This window comes from Thunnus albacares, chromosome 13 (genome assembly GCF_914725855.1).
Source record: "Thunnus albacares chromosome 13, fThuAlb1.1, whole genome shotgun sequence".
Taxonomy (NCBI): domain Eukaryota; kingdom Metazoa; phylum Chordata; class Actinopteri; order Scombriformes; family Scombridae; genus Thunnus; species Thunnus albacares.
In genome coordinates, this window is record NC_058118.1 from 3,450,445 (window position 1) to 3,473,084 (window position 22,640).

A 22,640-nucleotide genomic window follows, 5' to 3' on the forward strand; every position below is an offset into this window, starting at 1 on the left:
CAGAGCGCTAAATATTTTTTGAATGTATGAATGACTCTCTGTCAAAATCAGCAGGGGGAGGTGGTTAGAAACAGTTGTACATGGTGCACGCGTCCCCATAAACAGCGCTGTCCATGGTTCTGAAACAACAGCTAAGAGATAGTCACATGTATCTTGGCCAATTTGTTTTTGCAATTTTTCTATAGACACATAAAGCTTACACAGAGAGGGCATTTCATGACCAGTTCTGGAGCAAAATATTTTTTCTTCACAAGTGCTTGCAGTGTGTTGACTTGTTGTTATGATCAGAGAGTGACTAGCTGTAGTAGAGTTGTCTAATGACACAGCCTACCCAGGCAGCTATCTGTACTAAAAAGGCCTTGTATTGCCACAGGGTGAGTGTCTTCTAGATTTGTCTGCATAATTCTCTCCATAAGCCAAGAGTGATCCTCAATGGCAACTCACTTTTTCCTTTGCTCCATCCAGTCTGGAGGCACTGCTGGCCCCAATTATAAATAAACAGCTGACCTCCTGCATCCCTCTGTGTCTTGACCAAAAACTGTGACCTTAGCAATCATGAGCTCTACCTCTGCTGGCTCTGCTGTATGTCAAATAATCATCATGTACTGAGCATTACTCACACCAAACTTATGATTTTCTTCAGGCACACAACACTTAACACATCATTAATTAATGCGTGCTGTGAGTTCAGTGACTCAGCACTTCGAATGACTGCATGTAGTCACGCTCAACTTATAATAGAATAGTCAGTATTTTCTGCAAGCTGTTATTACATTGTGGCTCCTCTCATTTTTTAATTATGTTATTTGTCTTTATTTCTGCAGAATTACATGGATATGTTTCCTGTTATCACACCATACAGCAGGTATCAGCATCCATCTGTTGAATTCGCTTTAATTGACCGGTTGCTAAACCCCTCCCCCAAACAGTGATTATCCAATTGTAGCTTAGCAGCCATAACTAGCACAGCATGCCTGTCAGTCTTTGGATTTCTCCATGTTGAATCCAAGCCCCCAGGAACAGCGCCGTGCTGTGAGGCTATTTTGACATAGTAGCCAAACCATGTAATTACAACTTCTGAGTCTGTCACGTGATGCACACTGGCCTAAAGAGCATTTTTTCCGCACACATTCATTGGAAAAGGAGTGGCTGTAAAATCATGAATACATTTTTTGGAGCATCACAACCCCACAAAATGAATTGTTTTATTATTAGAATTTCATCTATTTGGTCCGATAACATTTTGGAAAGTCTAGAGGAGCCGCATGATTAAGTGAATTTATCCCCATTGAAGTGAGCAGAGAGCCAACTGGAAGTTAGCCAGCTCAGCCAACAGAAGTCTCTAGTGGGCATGCACTATGGGCCCAAAAATACAAAAGCATGAGCAACATCCGGGTCATTTTTTATTACAGCCAGAAGCAGATATTTTGGTTTCATGTGCCAGTGACCAACTTTCATAGGAATGAATGGGCTCCATTTTTGAGTCTGGTATCCAGTTCTCCTTCTCACATCCATGATTTCTCCATGTTGAGTCAGAGTGTAAGAGGTTACAATGATACACTGTACACAAAGTTTGTAAGATGGTTTTTTTTTTTTAACCTTTGCAAAACCAAAACACAAGAGTTAAAGTGTAAGGGATGGATTGAACCCTGTTTATTGGCTCTAACTTAAGCTTCAAACTTTAGCATGTCCTGCTAACTAGCTTGCAACAGAAGTAAGCTAAGCCAGTGTTACTTCCAAGGCTAAGGAGCATTTTATACCCTCATTTTATGGGGTTACAGGTTGCATTCAAAAAACCTTCATGATAGCACATTCACTGTGTAGTATTTCCCTAGCATGTGTCCTGGAAGCTACCAACTACATCATATCAGAGTGTGAGCTAACGTTAAAGGCCCTATCTTGCTCTGTATTGAATTTGGGGAAGTTTAGACTCCAGCAACTCCAACCAAACTTGTAACTTGGATAGCTTTATGTTAATCAATTTTATCACCCACTATAAAAGCCTCTTCTCATAAAGTTAATAAAAAGTGACGCACTGTTTGTAAATCCGAACAATAAAGCATAAATCTAACTTCTGTCTTGTCTGTCCAAGTATGTAAGCTAAGCAGCTCAACACAGTTATGTTAGAATGAAATAGCAGTCTGCTCATTCGTAATAATACAATAAAAAAATTATACTAGGTCTAAGTAGTATTACCACGACCAAATACAATATCTCACCATATCATCAACTGGTGAGGATGATGACTTTTTGCCTCAGACATGCAGCTTCAGCCTCAATCTTTCAGCACAATGTAATGTAGCCAGCATATTTAAAACTCAATTACAGGGATCCTGTTTTAACACAAGCCAACATGAAACATTAGAAAGTGTATGAGTTACTGCGTTTTCAATCAATTTGTCAAGCTAATGTTTGCTTTATTGAATCTGGAGCTGATAAAATCTGCCAGCAACAATCGTCTTTTCAGCTGGCAAATCAACGGTCGCCAGCTTCAAAACGAGAAGCTGCTTTTCTCCATCTCTGTCTGAAATCAAGGACCCATTGTTTCAAACATGACAAAAAAAGTAGAGTGGTAAATCTGCACTGTTATCTTTGTAAATCTGCATATGTGCCATTACTAACTAAGGCAGGTGGAGCTTAGCAAAAGGTCAATTATTGCATTTGTTACACAAAAAGATTGTAATGTAAGGTATGCATTCATGTATTCTTTTCATATTCTTTTCATACGGTGTGTTTGTGCATTCATGTAGGCTATATCTGACTGTACCTATGACTTGGACGTGCGTGCTGGCAGTGATGCTCGTGGCAACGTTGGTGGCAACACACTCCCACTCCCCGTGGTCCTCCTTTGTGAGTGACTTGAACTGTAAGCTGCCTCGGGGCAGAACATTGTGCTTGCTTTTACTGGGCTTCCCTACCTGAAGCCCACCCAGCCATGGCAAGAGTGAGTCAGCCAAGAAAAGAGAGAGAGAAAGGTGCACAATAGGTTGGCACAAGCAATGCAAAATTCACGTTTGAAGAAACACACAGGCTTCACACACACACACACACACACACACAGTATGGACAGTTCAGCAGCCACCAAAATATCAATCTGCAATCTCACATTTGCTAGAATAATATTGCTTTCAGTATCCTAAGTGTCAAATTATACAAAATGAGGAATTATCAATTTCATAAGGGAGACAAAAATAATAGCATTGTAGTCAGTGAGCAGGATTAAACATGCCTCATAATCACACATACAATTGAGACAGTCTAATATGTTCCCTTGATTGCATATTTTATAGACATCATTAAAATGTGATTAAAACGCTAAAATGACATACAATAGTTTGAATAATTAAAATATGTGCATCTGCTAGAGGCACAGGTTTCAGGAATGAAGATTTCTCAATGGAAAACACTGAATGTGATATGAAACATGAAGTAATGGTTTAAAAACAGCCTCACAGAAACTTTGGCAGCAAAATTATACACAAAGGCAGCAGGAGGTGGAGGGTGTCTTACCTTCCTCCATGTGATGTTGGGAAAGGGATCTCCCTCTGCCTCACAGGGGATGACCAGTTCTCTCCCAGCCTCCTGTCTGTACTCCCCTCCAGGAACCACTGAGAATTTGGGAGGGTCCTGCCCAGGGTGAACAGCCAGAAAGGGTAAGTAAAACCTAGTGTGCTGTGAACTTGGACTTTCTCCAGAGCTGTTTTGTTAATTTGAGATCATTCAAATGCATAGTGACAACGGATGTACCTTTAGCACCAAGGGAGCGGGAGGGGACCATCCCATGGAGCCCAGGGCATTGTAAGGCATGCAGGTATAGGTGCCGAGAGAGTCCTCTGTCACCTCTGCCACACGGATGCTCCCATCGTCCATTTGGCTCCAACCAGGGTACTGTGGATTGTTAGAGACAAATAAAAAACAATTGCTCCTATGAGGGAAAATCCACAATTGGAAATTAATGAAAACTCACTCAAATAAGAGACAGAGTAGCATACTAAAAATGAAGGGATGAAGTGAAAAATGGAATCACATGAAGCTTCAACTGAAGAAATGGGACCAATGCTGTTGCTCACCTTATCTATCCGGAGAGGGACGCCATCTTTCTTCCACTTAACCAGAGTTACAGGGGGGCTGGCATCTACAGGACAGCGGATGAAACCGGGCAGACCAATAGCCACGTAGATGACAGGTGGCATGTTTACCACACGGGCAGGATCTATTCAAAAACAGAGCAAGAGAAAGAGACGGGAAAACCGAGTGATGAAACATGTTTTTGTAACTCGGGAGACCCGGTGCTTGGTGACTGTAATAGCTATGTACAGAAGATTGGAAACCGTGCAGTTTGATGGGAAGTGGGCTCGACATAAAATGATGCATGAATTTGTTTGGAGCACAGCTGGTCTCAGAGCAGTATTTGTGAGTGTCTGTAGAGCGTATGCTGCTCAACACTGAACTCACATGCACGTCAGTTTTGTTCCTGAACAGAAATTAAATGAGCAGAGTTGTGTACATGACTACTTATAGAGTAAACTACACAAGATTTTTTAAATGGTGCATAGTTTAAATCTAACTAGGACATGCTCTCATGTATGTCTGCTACAGCACACTGTCTTCTATCAAAGTTAAATAGTCCCTTTTCCTTGTACTTCCTTTGGAGGAAAATAGTCACGTCAAAAAAAAGAGTGTTCAGTTAGAAGGGTTTCTGCAAAATTTGGGGGGTGTTAAAAAAAAGGAGAAATTCAAAGAAAGCAAAATTAACATGTGCAGTTATCATCTCAAGTTACATATACTTTGATGCATCTGATGCATAAAACATCTTAAAAACTGTTTATGTATGATCATGTAGCCTAAATAAATATATTACATAACTGAAATCGCTCCAGCAAGAAGAAGCTATTAGAACTGAAGAGTCTACAGTCATGCTCGTGGCTGTGTGGCACAGCACTGCTTTGAGATAACATCAGCATACTAACGTTTCTTAATTAGCACTGAGGACAAAGTACAGCTGAGGTTAAAAAGTTAAGGGATCACCAAGGTGATTAGAATTCATCCTGTGGAGGACATCAGTGGGGAACGCCAACGTCATCCAACAGTTGTTGAGATATTTCAGTCTGGACAGATGACTTTGTCGTCCATACGGCCCTGCTGGTTACAAAAACCCCCTGAAAAAGCTGCAACTAAATCTAAGATTCAGTAGAAGATTCAAAAGAAACTGATTTAAGTAATAACAGAACGAGGAACAAAGTAAACTACATAACTATGGTGCCTCTTCAGCTTAAAGGTTATGTTCAAATTCTCCATTCATGTCCAGGAAAATTTTGACGCAGTGCCTCTTAACGTAGCATCCAGGAATCACAAGGGTTTCATTTAAATATTATGTAATCCTATGAAAAATTTCAGTTATAAATCTATGATCCCTATAAGTAGCTCTCCATCTGCAGCTCTCTGTCCAGCATCATGTTGTGTTGCAGCTGACAGCGTAACGTCATTTAATATCTCAGTGACTTTCACATCCTTTCACCGCCTCCCATCACGGTTTTTTAGCATCTAACTTCACGTCAAAGCATTCCCTCTTTATTTCTTCTTTCTGTCTTTATTTTTCACTCGTATGAGCAAACCTCAAAAAAAAGTAAGAGAGTTTTAGGATAACCATCCACCACATAGATAGCTACACAATTGACCATCTGATACTATATGATACTGATATAAAAAAACACATATTGGCTTTTTTAGCGAGAGTTAGATGAGAAGATCAATACCGTGGTCATCTACGTCCATTAAATACGAAGCTAGCTAAAACCACAACTTCTCCTCTTTACACTCTTTTTGTTTAACAGATAAGATGTGATGGGTTAATTGGTGAGCTGGTAGATGGAATTTTGTTCTTTTTGGACACAATCAGGCTAGCTGTTTCCCTTTGTTTCCAGTCTTTATGCTAAGCTAAGCTAATCATCTCCAGGCTGGAGCTTCAAACGTAACAGACAGACATGAGAGTGGTATAGATCTCTTCATCCAACTCTCTGCAAGAGAATGTTGTTGCTGTGTATCCTGTTGACAAAATTGTAATATTTAGACAAAAATTAAACTACTGTAATATTTAGTTATACGCAGTATGAAAAATCCTATTACATCACATCATACCTGAGCTGCATCACCTCAATCAGTTAAATCAGATCAACTCTGATTGACATCAGTTTTATTACTTCATTTGCTCTACATTAGTCGCTCTCCATCCACATTTCCCCTTTGTATTTTAAATCTTAGATAATTAGGAGTTGATATCGTCGAGCTCTACCCTTTAGGCAAAGACAGGTACATATGAAAAAGAGAAGTTCATGTGATAGAGGAAAGGGGCTAAGAGGAGGAAAAGGAAGGGGGAAAAAGAGGCAAAGCTAAAACTTCTTCTTCTTAAATCCTGAATTTTGAAGAGAGGCGAGAACAGCGTGGTTCCTAAACGAGGTCAAGGAGGATAGCTTCAAAGTAGGAGAAATGGTGTGAGTGAGAGGAGGAGGAGGAGTAGGAGGAGGAGGGGTGACGAGGAGGAGTGAACGCTATCAGCGGCGTGACAGGGAAAGGACGAGCGAGGCTGAGCACGAGCGTGGGAAAGAGGACAGGTGAGAGAGAGAGAGAGAGAGAGATGTGAGTGGATGACGTAAGGTAGAGAGGAGCTGGTAGAGGAGAGAGGGGAGAGGAGGATGAGGCGGTGTGACTGTGAGCACAATACAGCAGGCAAAAAGGCATCTGGTATCACAAAGAGGAGGAGATGAGAGAGTGAACGAGTGACATGGTGAGATAGAAGGGACGGAAACACGGTGAGCAATCGATTGACCGCGCTGTTTCCAGAACAACTTTGTACAACAACCGCTGTCCTCCAAAGTCCTAACCATCGGCCCGGCAGCTCTGCCACAAAGAGCCCAGAGGAGCGCCGCCGCCGCCACCAGCACCACAGACAAGAATATCAGCCAAGTTTCTAAATATAGCTCTCAGACAGCGCTATCGCTCACAACACGCTGGTTCCCACTGCAAGATGCTTTAGGGAAGTTATTCACTGGCAAGCACTTGAGGGAGAAAGGGAAAGACAGAGAAAGGGAGGACAGCGAGAAAAGGAGAGTGTGGGAGAAAGATTTAAACAGAATGAGGCAGAGAAGAGGAAAAAAGGGGATGTAACAAATGGAGAATGTTGAGGATTGACAGAGTAGGGATAAAGAGATGGAGATTAAACAAAAGGAAGAGATGAGAATTGGACAGAAAGACAGAGAGAGCCCTCTGCAGTCTGACAGAGAAAAGTCTTACAGCAATGATGTAATCCCACCCCCCCCCACCCTCTATCACTTCTCCCAACCCCCCCCCCCCCCCTTCACGACTGGTGTTGCCTGCCTCTGTTCATCACACACACTCACACGCACATACACACCACAATCTAATGTACAGCCATCGAAAGAGGCAGGAGAGTGAGTGAGGGAATGCAAAATGTCTGTTGCCTTGACTACTGCCAGTGGCCGGTCGCCGGGGCTGAAATCTCACAGCTCGTCCTGCCTCTTGTCTGTCTGCTCCAAAAAAAAAAAAAAAAGAGTCAGATGCTTTTCCAAAGTGACAAAATCACCACGCTTTCATGTTTGTACAGCTTTAGTGACTGATGGACTGAGTGAGTGTTTTATGAGAGGAGAGAATAAGGAGGCGGTAACCCATGATGAAGACAGAGGGAGGGAGAGATAGCGGTGTGTTGGTGTGCATATGAATATATATACATAAATGAGTACAAATGAGGAATGAAGAGAGGGAGGGAAGGGAGAGAGGGAGAGGCGAGAAGGAGAGCCAGAAAGCAAACATAAAAAATAGAAAAGTGTGTTTGAGAGAACAAATTGAGTGTTTTGGTGGGATTAGGTGTTTGGCTGAGAGGTGGAACGGAGATAGCCTAGAGACCGATGGAGTGTCCAAATCAATTCCACAGAGCAGAGGATGGCCCCGCATGCATGTCAAACTCAAATAAGAGGGTTTTTTTTTTTGGACATGCGGCTATAGAGCAGTGTCAGATCTGACAGGAAACCATGTGTTTGTAAGACACTCCTGCTACACACCTAACAGACAGAAACTTCCAATTAAGCCTTTGGTTTGAACTGGAGTCCCTTCTCAACGCTGTATAGAGATGAGTAGTCATCATACTGTTCAGTTACTACTCCATTAAAGCTGTCATTTGTCAGGATAGTGGTGTTTGATGTAGAGAGTCTATCTACCAGTACGCTCCATTAAGAAGACTTGAATGCTACAATATGTCCTACTTTCTTCAGAAGAAGCCTTGTGATGTTTGCAACAGAGTTATTATTGGACCTGTCTGAGTTCATTTTGAAATCCAGCTGTTTTATGTTTGATGTCAGGTTTAGTAAGCCTGGTGGACAGTTATGGGAGCCACACTACCCCAAATCATGAGAACGATGATACTGCATATTAATAGTCAAGATATCAATCTGAACAGAGCTTTTGGCAGAAATCTAATAGATTATTATGTTTTTTAAGGATGTAGCTATTTGCCTTCAAGGAGAATCAATAACACAATAAGTTCTGATGTTGTGGACTGGAACACAGGACAACTGAAATATCATTTCTTGATCTGTTTATATCTATGATGCTCATCATCATCATCCTAAACATAATGATATATATTGAAGACACCCTCATATTTACATGCATTTCCAGATTACTGTATTATGAACTGTACTAATATTTATGTATTGTATGTGTAGGAAACTCAGTGCTCTTTTTCTTCTGCTAATGTCTTTGAAAGCCCAAAGAAGGTCTAATCAATGGTTTAATCAATGATAACCTTTAATCTCAAGCGTATGGTTGTATATTCAACATTGGTTTGGAATTCCATCAAAGGTAAACTGAGAGTCCTTGTTCAATATTAAAGTGTCAGTCTGACTCTCCACAGAACAATCCCCCTCCCATTTTACCCACTACTGTGTCTGGAAGTGGGATTTATGACACAGGCTAAAAAGTAGTTACATTCTTTCATCAACTCTTCAAGTCTCAGAAAACACTGGGTTGAAAGACTTTTCCTTGAGAAAAAAAGAGAGACTGTGTTTCCAAGATTTAGAGTTTAGACCATCCTATCACTAGGTTTCAAATTCTCTTTCTCTCCCCTCTAACTCTAACACACACACACATAACCTTGCAACCTATATATTATTGGTAACTAAGTAACGCCAGCCAAAATGGTCCAATTTTGTATAACATTTAGCGAAGTTAATCATAGATCGCTGCACACCAACATCGCCCTCCAGTGGTCACCTTTAGAAAGGTTTTGAACACTTGAAGAGAGGCCTCGTGTTAGAATGGATACTACTTTCTGATGATGTTATTCAAATTGTTGTTTAACTTTATATAACATGTAGTAGGAATGTGATGTGTGTATGAAGGATTATTAAGTTATTTTGAGTTATTTAGTAAGAAAGTCAGTCAGTCAGTCAGGAGACTTCAAGGCAAACAACCAGAGAACAAGACATCTTTCTAACGCTGCCGTCCCCAGTGACGACCGTACCAAATCACTTTTGTCTCCTCCATCTAACAGTTAAACCCTGTGGTGATCCGGCGAATCACCTGAAGAAATCGTTAAATGACGTTGTGCCTTAAGGCTCCTGCGACGCTCATGAGCAGAAAGCATCCGCTGAGACGCCGCCGCTGAACAGCTGATCCGTTCATGGCCCAGGCGCAGCAGACAGCCCACTGAGTCATTACCAGTTCATCTGAGGACAACTATGACAAAGTAGGATAAACAAAGCTCTCCCGCTCTTCATCTGCTTCTGTGATTAAAGAGTCGTGTCGTTTACATTGAACTCTCCAGTTCAATTCTTAGAGATGTTGGTTAGTCAAATGACTTTAGCCTCAATTATAATTTCCCTGTAGTTACGTAATCATTCTTACATTTCACCATTGTTCATTCATAACTTCTAATCTGCCATTTAAAACCTATTACACTCATTCTGGTTGATTATTCATTTATTTGTTTACACTGATACCTCATTTATTCACTTGCTATCCAATTTAGTTAAATAAATATGCATTTATCAGTATGTTGTTGTCTGTGGCTTGAATTTAAAGCAGAGGACTAGACTCCCTGTATTGTTACACACTACTTCAGACATGAGCTTGATCAAAATTGTTTTCTGCGTCTACTCCTGGCATGAGGTTCTCATATTAATACATGTAGATTATTCTACATATGTAATGATAAAACTGATGAGAATATTCCATAGATTGTGTGAGGTATGTTGAGGTATGTTTTCTGTGCATATATGTATTCATGCCCACTGACTTTGACATCTTATCTAAGTTACTGCCTGAGCCAAGTGAGGTGCTGTGTGTCAATAAAAGATCCTCCATTATTTATTAGTGTGTGGTCACTATTCCACAGTTGTGTGGTTTATTTACTTAAAGGCCCTTTTCAATTAGTCTCTTACTATGAATGATGTGGTTCAACAAGAAAAACTTTTATTTGCTTTTGTCACTACTTTGAAGTAGGCAGGGCTCAGTTGGAAAAAAGGTGATGTCACAAGCTTCAATGTGCCAATCAGAATTTGGCAAAATTTGAATAATAATCTGATGACAGTTGGTGGGTTATTTGGTCACTGTCAATCAAATGTGATGTAAACACACCTACACAGTCCTGATGAAGCAGATCAGCTTTTAAGTATTAAACTCTTAATTCCTAAAGATGTACTCTAACTTTGATTGACACTTATTTATTCAGAAATACTTATAGAGAAATAGACTTGGAGCCAGGTTTCTGGTGTAGTTATCCTTGTTCTTGCAGTGGACATGCTCTGCCCAGTTTCTTGCCTTGGATTTCGGTATAAATAATACAGTTGAGGTGGCTTTAACACAAGGATGAAAATGTACCAGGTTAGTCTCTAAAGTTTAGCACACACAACAAATGAAGAGTTAAAGTGTAAAAATGATCATCTGAGTGCTGGTGAGCCCGGTGTGTTCTGTAAAAATGCGTGTGACCCCTTAGTCATGACACAACCAGTGGCCACAGACACAGAAACACTGAGTCAGGATGCAAATAAAAGCACCGAAATACCTTTCAGTCCCAACACAGACACGGTTAACACCTGCCTGACCTACAGTCAAGAGTGTCTGAGCCATGGAAAAGGAAACTTATAAGTGACTTTGACAAGCAGGAAACTCACATTGCACTGTTAGGTAGGCAGAGGCAGTCGGTGGTTGGCCCAGGCTGTTGCTAGGAGCACAAGTGTATTTCCCAGCATCCTCTGGCTTGACTTGGGCAATGATGAGGGAGCCATCGATGAGAATACTGACTCTGCGCTTTAGGTCACTGAAAATGAAAAGAAGGATAACTTTAACGTTGGGATTAATATTCTGTTCACCATATTATCATCATCATCATCATCACGGCTGCCAATTTACTGAAAGGTTTTTTTTAGATTTTATGATTTTTATGGACATATTGTGAGGCAGCAACTTCTACATTTCAGTAATTGCTCACTCTGACAGCTGTCTCTGTGTTTCTCTGTCCAGCATCATGTTGAGTTGCAGCTGACAGTGTAACATCACCTAGTGTAGATGATATTCTCTCCTCTAATATCTGAGCTACTGTCACATCCCTTGACCTGCCATCACTTTGCTTTAGAGAGATGTTTTTCTAACGTCAAAGCGTCCCTTCTTTATTTCTGTCACAGTGCAGAGCTGCTCTGATGACACATCGTCGGCAGCCGGATTCATATTTTCTAATTGTTTTGGGTCTCCTTCTCCTGACACTCCTATGTTTTTGTCTACTGATTTCACAAACATTGACGTTGATTATGCTGATGATCACATCTCATGAACGTCACCTCCTCATGAACGAGTGACGTTCATCAGGCTGAAACGAGCCATTTATGACAAGTTCAGGCAGTTAAGAGAGTTTGTTGAACCCGACTTGGAACACTCGTACCAGCAAACCTCAGAAAAAAGTAAGAGAGTTTTAGGATTAAAAATACCAAAATGTTCTGGAAGAATAAGAAGAAAAGAAGAAGTCATAATTCAAAACAGGACTCCTACAGTATGTACCAAACGTGAAGCAGTTTGTAGCAGCTGCCTTCCAGAGCATTTAATGGAGAATATTTATGGATGGATGTAAATGTATACAGTCACCAATGTACAGTATGACGCAAGACTCCTCTGAAGATGACGACAGTATATTTTTGCCAGTGCCACATTTTCTCGCTCATTTTTGCTCATATCCCAGTGGATGTGTAGCTCTGACTTTCAAATAAATGATGTTCTGCACACAGCTTGATTTATGATTCACAGCAGAGTGGTTGGTTGCTGTGGAACTGTGAGTCTGCAGGCACCAAAGGAAGCTGGAAATCACAGGAACATTTTTTTCCATTTGCTCTGCAGCACAAAATCATTAGAACATACCGATGTGAGGACGATATGTTTATTGATACCAATGCCAATGATAACTATGCAAAGTTTTCAGACTTTCAAAAAACTCTACAAAGCATCCAGTGTTGGCACAGAAGACGGGGGATCACAGAGATCTTGAGTCATGCTTGACTTACCATCACACACAATGCCTGAAGATTGTTCAGCAGCACATTTATCCTTCAAAAGTCCTATTTTTCTCATCCAATAGCTCTGCTGTTGTGAGATCTGGCTTGTGTTTAGTCCTCTGGAGAACTAAACTAAAGTCACGGTCATGTTTTTTAAGTGCATTAGACTGTGCTGCTGGAAGGATTCATTTAAACAGGGAATGACTGTAGCTGTGAAAGTATTTTGTTTTTGATTTTAATATCTAATGACATCAAGTCCAGCATAAAGAAGCATTTTCAAACTGTGACAACCTTACAGGCTATTTCAAATCATATTGGTATTAAAATATTAAAGGGGTACTTCAGGAATTTTGATTTGCACTTCCATGATCTATTTTCCTGTAATAACACAATAAAAATATATTGCGATCAAAGCATTTATGGCATTTCAATGCAACTTGCTCCACCTCTGCATATTGAAAACATCCCATAAAAAGATGTGAAATGTGAACAGTTCTTTATTTATCTTGAAGAAAAAATGTAAAAAGCACTTAAACAGTCTTTATATCACAGAACAAACACATACATAGACCAATAACAAAATGCAACCACGCTTGTGGTTTTGTTGTATCAGCCGCTTGGATTTAGTTGCTGATACAAGCCTATTCTGTTTTGGAGGTATCACCCACAGCACCAGGACCCCCATTTGTCACACTGATCCAGACTATTAATCCCTAGTATGGGTCAGACTCCAAAAACACTGAAATCCTAGATTTGAATCCTACAGTATTACCAGGACTAACCTCTAGAGATGCATCGTCTCTTTTTCAAGATAGTGCTGATAAGTCATTACATTTTACTAGCTAGCAGCAGGGTTGTTGTTTTCTTCCAAATATGGGAAAGCTCCCTCCAGAGCCAGAGAAGACATTATACAAACTATTATCACAGACTGGGTAGGATTCCTTATGACAAGTACACATAACTTCATAACTCTTTACAACAGAATGCTTTTTGGGAGCAGAGAGGCAATCTGATCTGATCAGTCTTAGTTAACATACTGATGTACATGGCTGTAAATAATACTACAAATAAACTGGGTCATTAAAAATGCATTTTAAACAAATTTGAACTACTGAAAATTTCTTCTGGCATTTAAAGACAGCCAATTAAAAGCCTTGTACACATCACCATGATGGGTATGAAACAGACTTTGCAAATAAATCTATATAAACTATTGTAAATCACATTTAAAAGGTCTCAATTATGATTTTGGCTTCCAACGATTATGAAAACAAGATAATCGAGATGAAACGATTATTGTGCTGCATTCCATTTCACAATGACGCTCTCGTTTTGTCTTGTGTTATAAATCCAGCGCACCCCTTTTCCTTTCCAGCGGTGCGCTTCACCCCTCCCTACAAGCCCAAACTCACTCTCACTGGGAACCCACAGTAACTGGGACGTGAGCAGCACATAAGCGCGCTCTATCCCTTCAATCAACACCAACCCCCAACCTGCGTTCAGTGTCCACAGAAGCAGCCGTCCGTCAGCTGCAGCTCCTGGTGAGCTGGGAGGACAGCAGCCAGCCAAACTGCCTTCACCAGGCTGACTGACAGTAGATATTTACTGACAAAAATAGTTTTCATGTGGGCTCCATGGGAAGAAATTGACAGTGTGAATTGACAGTTGTATTTATTGATTCAGTGATTTTTATTTCCCCGCCCACCGTAACAAGTGAGGGGAATCTGGTCTGTAGTGAAACAGGCAGCTCACAAACAGACTGGGGGCTTTGATCAATCAATGTAGATAGCATTGATAAGTTCAAGACATATACAGCGGGATATTTGTGTGATTTAAACAGCTGTCTGTCCAGATTAGCTTCACTAAATGCAACAGAAATAGACTGAGGGCACTCTGTGAGATGATTTATGAGCAAATTGGTGAATTGTCCCTTTAAAATACTATATTACAGTCAAACAAAAGGACACACTGTCAGTTATTGAGGGTTTGCAGAACATGTGGCTCTGTCTGTCTGTGAGCTGGGGATGAGTTTTGAGCCAGCTCAGAGGTCTGGGTGTGCTGTTACTGGTGACCGGCCACTTGCAGTAGTCAAGGCAACAGTTCTTTTACATTCACTTGCTCTGTTCCCTCAAAAATTCCAAATCAGACTGTGAGTAAAGTATGCAGCGAGCAGCGGTTGGTTATATGGGTCTTGGGAGAGAAGAACGGAGAGAAGAGAGATGACATCATCCCTGATGAAGACATTACATTTGGTAACCATTGTTGCTGTGTCACTTTCATGCTGCATTTTTTGCAAGCAGTATCACGGTTGACTGAGATTTCAGATTTAAAAAAAAGATTCTTGTTTTAACAAGACAAGGTGGCTGGAGCATGCATGTAACACCAGAAGGCTTTTCATTTGTACGTCGCCTGGTTACCATCATTTTTAAGATGTTTGTTTTTATGTAAGTTTATGTATTTGTATAACACTTTTCATGCAGTAGTTGTAACTCAAGGTGCTGTACGCATTAGAAAAACACTCTTACAGCACCCTGTTTACTAGTGCGCACATGTGAAACGTGACTGTGCCTGTGGACCTTCCGCGGGTTGCTGCTCCTGTCAGTGTCGGAGCCTCTGTGACGCTTCAGTAAGTAAATGTTTGTTTTTAAAACTTATTTCGGGGCTGCGCTCACGCTCAGTCTGGTAGAGTAGAGCTCGGGGCTGCATCGGTCCCGCTGAGAGGCTGAGTGCCTGCAGACATGACTGCGGAAGCGCTGTCAACGCCCCCTGATGACGTAAAAGAAAACTGTTTGCACTCAATCATTTTGAAAGCGCAATGGCCAACGGGCCATCTGACCAATGGTGTAACTTCATCACAGGGTGAGTCAGTAATGGACAGACACTCAGGGTTAAAGGGCTGGTTTATGGCCAGTTCAGCCAAAAATACAAAAGCCTCGCACTTCAGAGAGCTGTGTCTCTGACTGAAACATGAGAGGAAATGGATGTCAAATTTAAAAGGATCTTTAAAAAATTGACAAACTGCTCCATTAAGTCCTCAGTTTAGTGGGATGTAGAATAATAGTCAGTAAAATAATGACACTGCCAGGAGCAACAAGATCTGCATCTCCCACCATGTCTGCAGGCACTGCGACTAGAGATAACTTTTATTCCAGACTGTCATTTTTTTTTTATCCCATTCTTTTAAAAAAATACTCAAAATATATCATAAATGTTGCATGAGCCAATTTTTGCACAGAAAATCTCTGTAAACTATGGCGGCTACTGTGTGGGAGAAATATGAAATATGATTTGAAGGCATTACTGATCGCTTGAGCCTGGTGTCATTTCTCTCACAATACGCATAGCGGTGAGCTGATTCACCAGCACAGCACGCTAGTTACTTCACTCACAGAAACTGATCGGCATTAACAATTAATTACTCTGAGAATACACATCTGCTGGCTCTCCCTTCCAGAGGACAGGAGCTCCTAAAAGAAAAACTGGAGCAGAGTTAATTTATTCTTAACTTTACTTTATGGTTTATTACATCGTTCCCATTGCTTTTTGGCTATTTAGTTTTCTTTTTCCTGTTGTTCTAACTGTTTGACCTTGCCAGCTGTATTCACACTCTGCTTTAATCACTGAGCCCTTACATTATCATGAGAAAAGTAGGACAGCAAGGTGAGGATGTGGGTGAACGTTTCACCAGAAGACGTGTGCATGTTCATCCTTGATGATGCTGCTGCAGACCTGAGAGGTGATGAAGCAGCTGCCAGAGGAACAGGAATATACTGCAGCCAATTCTGTCAGCCTTCCAGCCTTTGTTTCTTGTTGTCTGTCTGTTTACACATGAAGGAGAGTGGTTGTTTATAATAGAAACAAGATATCTGACTGTCTGCTCTAGATAACTGTCAGAATCACCTCTTTTAAGATAAACACCACAAACATGTCCTTCTAGAACTTTGAGGACAAACAGGGAGACTTGTTTCCTGGTTTAACATTAATTCCTCTGGTTACCTCCTCGTGTAAACACAAAAGTGAAAATAATGAAAGCTGTAATACAGACTACAACATTGGAAAACAAATCAAACCAGAAGCTGTGACAGCACACAGTCAGTGACCCTCCTGTGACTTTGAGGAGATAACTTATTACTCAGGAGCTTAATGGTTTTATTTTAAAAGTTTAAATTGTATATCATCTGTGGAAGATACAGATATCTGAATGGAACGCACAGTATATGCTGTAAAGACCATTTAATCATAATTTTGCTGGCATGAAATTGTGACACTTGCAAAAAAAAAAAGGGGAGATGCCCCTTTGTTCAGCTACTGTATATTGGACATATAGTGTCTGCTCTGTCTTCTTCAGAGACAGAGCATTGAAGCACATTGATCATAAACTGAACTTCAAGGTTTTGTTGCTGTGGGGCAGTTTGGGGGTAAGCAGAATGGACATGTGCATTGTCTCTGTCTGAACAGCTTCCACACATCAACGGCGGAAATGTCATCGCAGAGAAAGAGACGTGCCTACTGACTGATTGACTTTGACGTTAATAACGTGGATTTACAGCTGTGTAAATATCTGGTGAAATGGCTTAGAATGACATCAGCTCACTCTTCTCTCTACATGGAAAACTTTTCTACAATGATTCATACACATACACATGCTGTGTTAAAATGATGGCTTTTTTTTTTTTTTTTTTTTACACAAATGCTCCCTGTGGCTTTATTCAGACATGACAGGACTGTCACAGGAAGAGCTGCGTGCATGAGCAACAGAGTTTCTGCAGGGTTCCTCATGTTACATTCAATACTTTTTAAGACTCTTTCAATATCACATAGAGTGCAACACCTGTTTCACAATCATACCAACCAAAGTATGAAAGGATGATGGAAAACCAGTGAGAAATATATGGCCAAGAATTATTTATTATTGTCATTACTTCCCAGCAGTATATAACCATCATTCCTAATGATATAATTAATCAATTAATGCAACCCAGACCTGGACATGCGGCATAAAATTACAATGAAAAATGATTTACTCATTTAAATTAATTAAAACTACTGCTAGCTACTGTAGCTAAAAACTACTGGTAGCTACTGTTGCTAAAAACTACTGGTAGCTACTGTAGCTAAAAACTACTGCTAGCTACTGTAGCTAAAAACTACTGGTAGCTGCTGTTGCTAAAAACTACTGCTAGCTACTGTAGCTAAAAACTACTGCTCGCTACTGTAGCTAAAAACTACTGGTAGCTACTGTTGCTAAAAACTACTGCTAGCTACTGTAGCTAAAAACTACTGCTCGCTACTGTAGCTAAAAACTACTGGTAGCTACTGTAGCTAAAAACTACTGGTAGCTACTGTTGCTAAAAACTACTGCTAGCTACTGTAGCTAAAAACTACTGGTAGCTGCTGTAGCTAAAAACTACTGCTAGCTACTGTAGCTAAAAACTACTGCTCGCTACTGTAGCTAAAAACTACTGCTAGCTACAGCAGCAGCGAGTGCTCCGTCTGCGTGTCTACATCTGATGCATTCAGGTGCAGTGTTGAGTGTAGGTCACCCACGTTTGGAAGCGCTCAGAGCCCTATACATAATGACTGTACATGCGTAAAATGGAGGAAAGTAGACTTGAAGCCTAAAATACGCTTCGGTTCATGGTTCAGCGTGTGAAACGTGAGCGATTACGCAGGTTGTGTGGACAGCTGTATTGATCGAAATAGGAATTTATCTTTTCCATCAGGCACGTGTGAGACTGACGCCTGAAAAACGTGGCTTTCAGTGTAGACATGGTCTGATGGTGCTGACTGAAACTCCACAGAAAAGGATTAAACAGCGTCCTGCTATACAGTCTCACTTATAGCTTATACGTAGATGTACAACGTCTCCTGAGAAAAACATTTTATAACATTACTGCCTACAGCAGGCAAGAGAAAATATTCAAGACCTTTAAAGGCCCTTTTTTTTTGAGGAAACTAAATTCAGTCCTTTATGGGATTTTTCAAGACCTGCAGATACTCTGACCTTGACCATCGTTAGTGTGAATATTCTCATCAGTGTCACGATTTACTTCAAAATTCTGCTGCCCACTTTCTAAAGCCAGAGAGTGCACAAGATGTTAAGACTTACATTTCATTCCTATTTGCTCACATGCTGTATGTAAAACGTTGCAGGATATTCATTTATTCATCCATGCAGTGTGCAGAGATGAAAGTTGAAGGAGGGGGTGCTGCTCTGATTATTACTGTAGTAGAGGGTGCTCTTTTTCCTGCACATCAACAGGAGAAATATGTTTTATAGACTGATCTGACATGATGAATCTCCTTGACAACATAAATCTGCCCATTCACAGCGTTTCCTGCTTTATTAAACAGATTTGATTGTCTTTGAGTAAATGAGATGATAATTAAGTTAGAAATGTATTACAGCGATCTTAATCAGGAAACGAGAGGTCCATTTCATCTCTTTGTGTGTATTTAACCTTGTGCTGCTGCAGCTTTTACTTGCGTTTGACAACATTATATTCAGACCTGTATCATATTGAAAATGTACAGATGCAACCTAGTAAGACTGCTGTTATGACTTTTATGTTAAAGTGACTTGAGGGATTATTCAAATTACAGACAACATGTTTTTTTTTCTTTGTTATTGTTATTCTATTTTTTTTTTTTTTTGGGTGGGGGGGGCGTTTGTATGCTTTTATTTTGCAGCAACAGTTGAGAGATGACAGGAAACTTGCAGCAAAGGTCAGCTGCTGGAATCCAACCACAGACTTTGCAGTTATGTGGTACAAGTCTTAACCAGTAGGGTTAACAGGGAGCGCCGAGATGTTTAATTGTCATCACATTTACAGACAGAAGTGCATGTCTGAAAGGAGATGAACTCACATAACTGCTGGAAAGCTTTCAATGTAGACACCACTGCCACGATGGAGGAACTTGAACCAGAGGATTACTACTAACATTGATTTAGGGAATTACTGTATTAACCAAAGAATGAGAACCAACTCATTCATTTTAGAACTTTTTTTTTTTATTAATGTGTTAATCCACATAGAGTCAAAGACAGAGCTGGATACTGTGGACATTGGTGGACAGAGCAATCCTCTCTGTAAGACCTCTCCTGTAAATACACAGTAGGGAGCAGATTTTAGATTTTCTATAATTATGTAGTTCCTTAATATCAGTAGTGAAAAAAACATTTTGTGTGATTTATGCACAGGCCTGGTGTGTCTGTGGACTACGCCTGACAGGACTATGTGAAAACACACAGATCATATAAAAACTAATATTGGTCTCTTTACTGCTTAAAGCATGAAAATCTGTGTGAAGCTACAGTAATCTAGCCTGCAATTAAATGACTGTACTGTCCACAAGAGGAACATATGTCAGTGTGACACTCTAAGAGAGCATCCCACAGATGTCACCACCTCAGTGGGAACTTCCCACTCAACCATGTCACAACCACTACAGACACAACACAGGAATTAGTTAACATACTGGGTAAGGGTCATGTGGACTATTTATGGACATGTCCACATACTGTGTGGACACACATGGATTAACACGGCTACATCCACTCTGAATTCTGTTCAATGTCATCTCAGACCTCAGAGATGTATCACACACTTATGTTGCACTCAGTGAAGGATTATGAGAATTTATTGAGTGATCCTTGCTGTGACAGATGGATCATCCTCCTTGCATGCATGGATATATTTATACAATGATACTTGGGGAAAAAAAACAACATTGATTTGCAGTCATTTTCTAGCTGTGACCATAAGCATGCTGAGTTTGCTATGGAAGCTAAAAACAGTCTATTCTACTTTCATCTGCTTTCAGCTACTTACCACACACTAGGTGGTTGGATTTATCTGAGAGCACCACTCAACACTTTAGTGTGAGTGGATGTGGCAACACCACCCAAAATAGGATATACTGCACATAAGTAGTGCTTAGGAAGACTGGACTTCCATTGTGTGTGGAAGACCTCATTTGAACGTGTCTAGTCCTACAGGCATCACATGCAAGACTTTGAACTGCATGGATCTTCCATCCATCCTTCTGTCCGTCCATTTTCTTTACCGCTTAACCTCTAGAGGGTCGCGGGGGACCTGGAGCCAACCTCAGCTGACATTGGGCGAGAGGTGGTGTACACCCTGGAGAGGCTGCCAGTCAATCACAGGGCTAACATATATAGAGACAGACAACCATTCACACTGACAGGCAAATTTTAAGAGTCACCAATTAACCTGCATGTTTTTGGTCTGTGGGAGGAAGCCGGAGCACCCAGATAGAACTCACGCAGGCAATGAGGAGAACATATAAACTCCTAACAGGAAGACCCCAACCGGCCAGTGGATTTAAACCCAGAACCTTCTTGCTGTGAGGTGACCGTGTTAACCACTAATGTTTTAGTTCCTGCACAATAAAATATTTGATTGGTTGAGATAAATTATTTATTATTTGGACAATTCAAGCCAATTCCCCTCTGAGCAGAACAAATAGATGATTTAAACCAGTTAAACTCTGAGTGATGCAGTTTTATTCCTGTCATCTGTTGCCTCTGCTCTGCTGTTTTTTCAACAGCTCAGTCGCCAGAATGAAATGTTTCTGCAAACCCCGGATATGCTGAATCTCTACGGGGTCAATACATTGATACATAGCATGTCAACATTTCTACAATACGTATCATAGGGAAAGTGACGTAGTTCAGATGACATCTATATGAGCTTGCTTCCGCGTCAGGAGGAGGCGGGTGGGGGGGGTTGGCTAGAAAATTAGTTGCATCAGGACCACTGCTCGCTTCCTGTTTCAACCAGCAAAACCAGGTATTTTTAGCAAGACGTTGAGATATTTCCAGTCATTCTTCTGGTGACAAAACCAGGTATTTTAACCCAAACCATGATCTTTTTACTAACCCTAACCAAGTGGTTTTTGTGCCTAAACCTAACCAAATTATAACCACAGTGTTGTCACACCATAAAACATCATTATTCAACTGATAAAGGCCATTTAATGCAACATTAAATGACATGCAAAGTTTGAAATGTGATCAACATTGAAACATAGAGATTCAATGTATTTGGGGTTTGCAGAAACATACAATGTCAACGTTTTATTCTTCCAAATGGGTTTCTTTCAGTATTTATTGCCTCTGCTGTCTGCATTATTATTGCTTTTAGATTCTTGTCTGTGTTCGCTCAGCACTCATACTGAACATGTGACATCAACATCTTATTCTAATAATGCCACAAGTATTGTGGATTTTAGCTAAACTTTAGGAAATAGCCAACTTAAGGAGCCCAAGTTTGAATCACAGAGTCAAAATAAAATAAAATGTAACATACAATGAATACTAAAAAATATTTAACAAAAAATACATATTACAGTCATAAATATTTAAAAGTATGAAGATGAGAATATTGCTTTTCATCATGTAGAAATGACTTTTCCTAGTTACTTTTACACCGCAGCTACTGAAAGTGTGATACTTTAAATGTTTGAATATAAGATTCCTAACATTCTAAATAACTGCTACATCAAAAGGCATAATTCTGTCTATAACTTTGCCAGACCATCATTAGAATGTCATTCATACCTTTTTTTGGTTAAATGTAAAAGTTATCTTATTTTATTAAATGTTAAAGTTATATTATTTCTCTCCGCCACAAAAAACGACAACACAAGACGAGACTCTTGACAGCGGCTGGTGAGCAGCAGGCACAGACAGGTGAGGTGATATGGAAGACAATAATGAACCCGATCATAACTTTACTTCTTGAAGAAGACGTTGTCCTCCTCCCAGAACCAGGTGTAGGTCAGGTTACGAGGGTAGGCCTCCGCCTGGCAGGTGAAGAAGGCGTCCTGCGAGATGTTCACTGTAATGTTCCCTGGTGGTGAAACAATGAACGGAGGGCCTGGTGGAGAACAACACAAGAACCACATGTGAAGAAACTTCCAGGAATCTGTCGCCTTTTTTTTTTTGAGGAACTCGCGATATACACAGAGAAAGGAAGAAACAACATCTGTGCAAAAAATTTTCTATGAAGTCACCTGTGCTATAGCAAGAAATAGAAACACTGCTTTTAAATAATGGTTGAC

General features: G+C 40.4%; 1 protein-coding gene across 4 annotated transcripts in view; it reads right to left on the reverse strand.

Annotated features, from left to right (window-relative positions):
• LOC122994872 (protein turtle homolog B-like) overlaps positions 1-22,640 on the reverse strand; it is a 162,578-nt gene that overhangs the window by 41,027 nt on the left and 98,911 nt on the right. For all 4 annotated transcript variants that reach the window (XM_044369636.1, XM_044369635.1, XM_044369633.1 and 1 more), the window contains exons 6-11: positions 22,315-22,456; positions 11,187-11,332; positions 4,071-4,213; positions 3,748-3,888; positions 3,511-3,627; positions 2,768-2,918 (exon numbers count right to left, since the gene is read on the reverse strand). In XM_044369636.1, the coding sequence (XP_044225571.1) occupies positions 2,768-2,918; positions 3,511-3,627; positions 3,748-3,888; positions 4,071-4,213; positions 11,187-11,332; positions 22,315-22,456 (840 nt within the window). The remainder of the gene's footprint in view (positions 1-2,767; positions 2,919-3,510; positions 3,628-3,747; positions 3,889-4,070; positions 4,214-11,186; positions 11,333-22,314; positions 22,457-22,640) is intronic.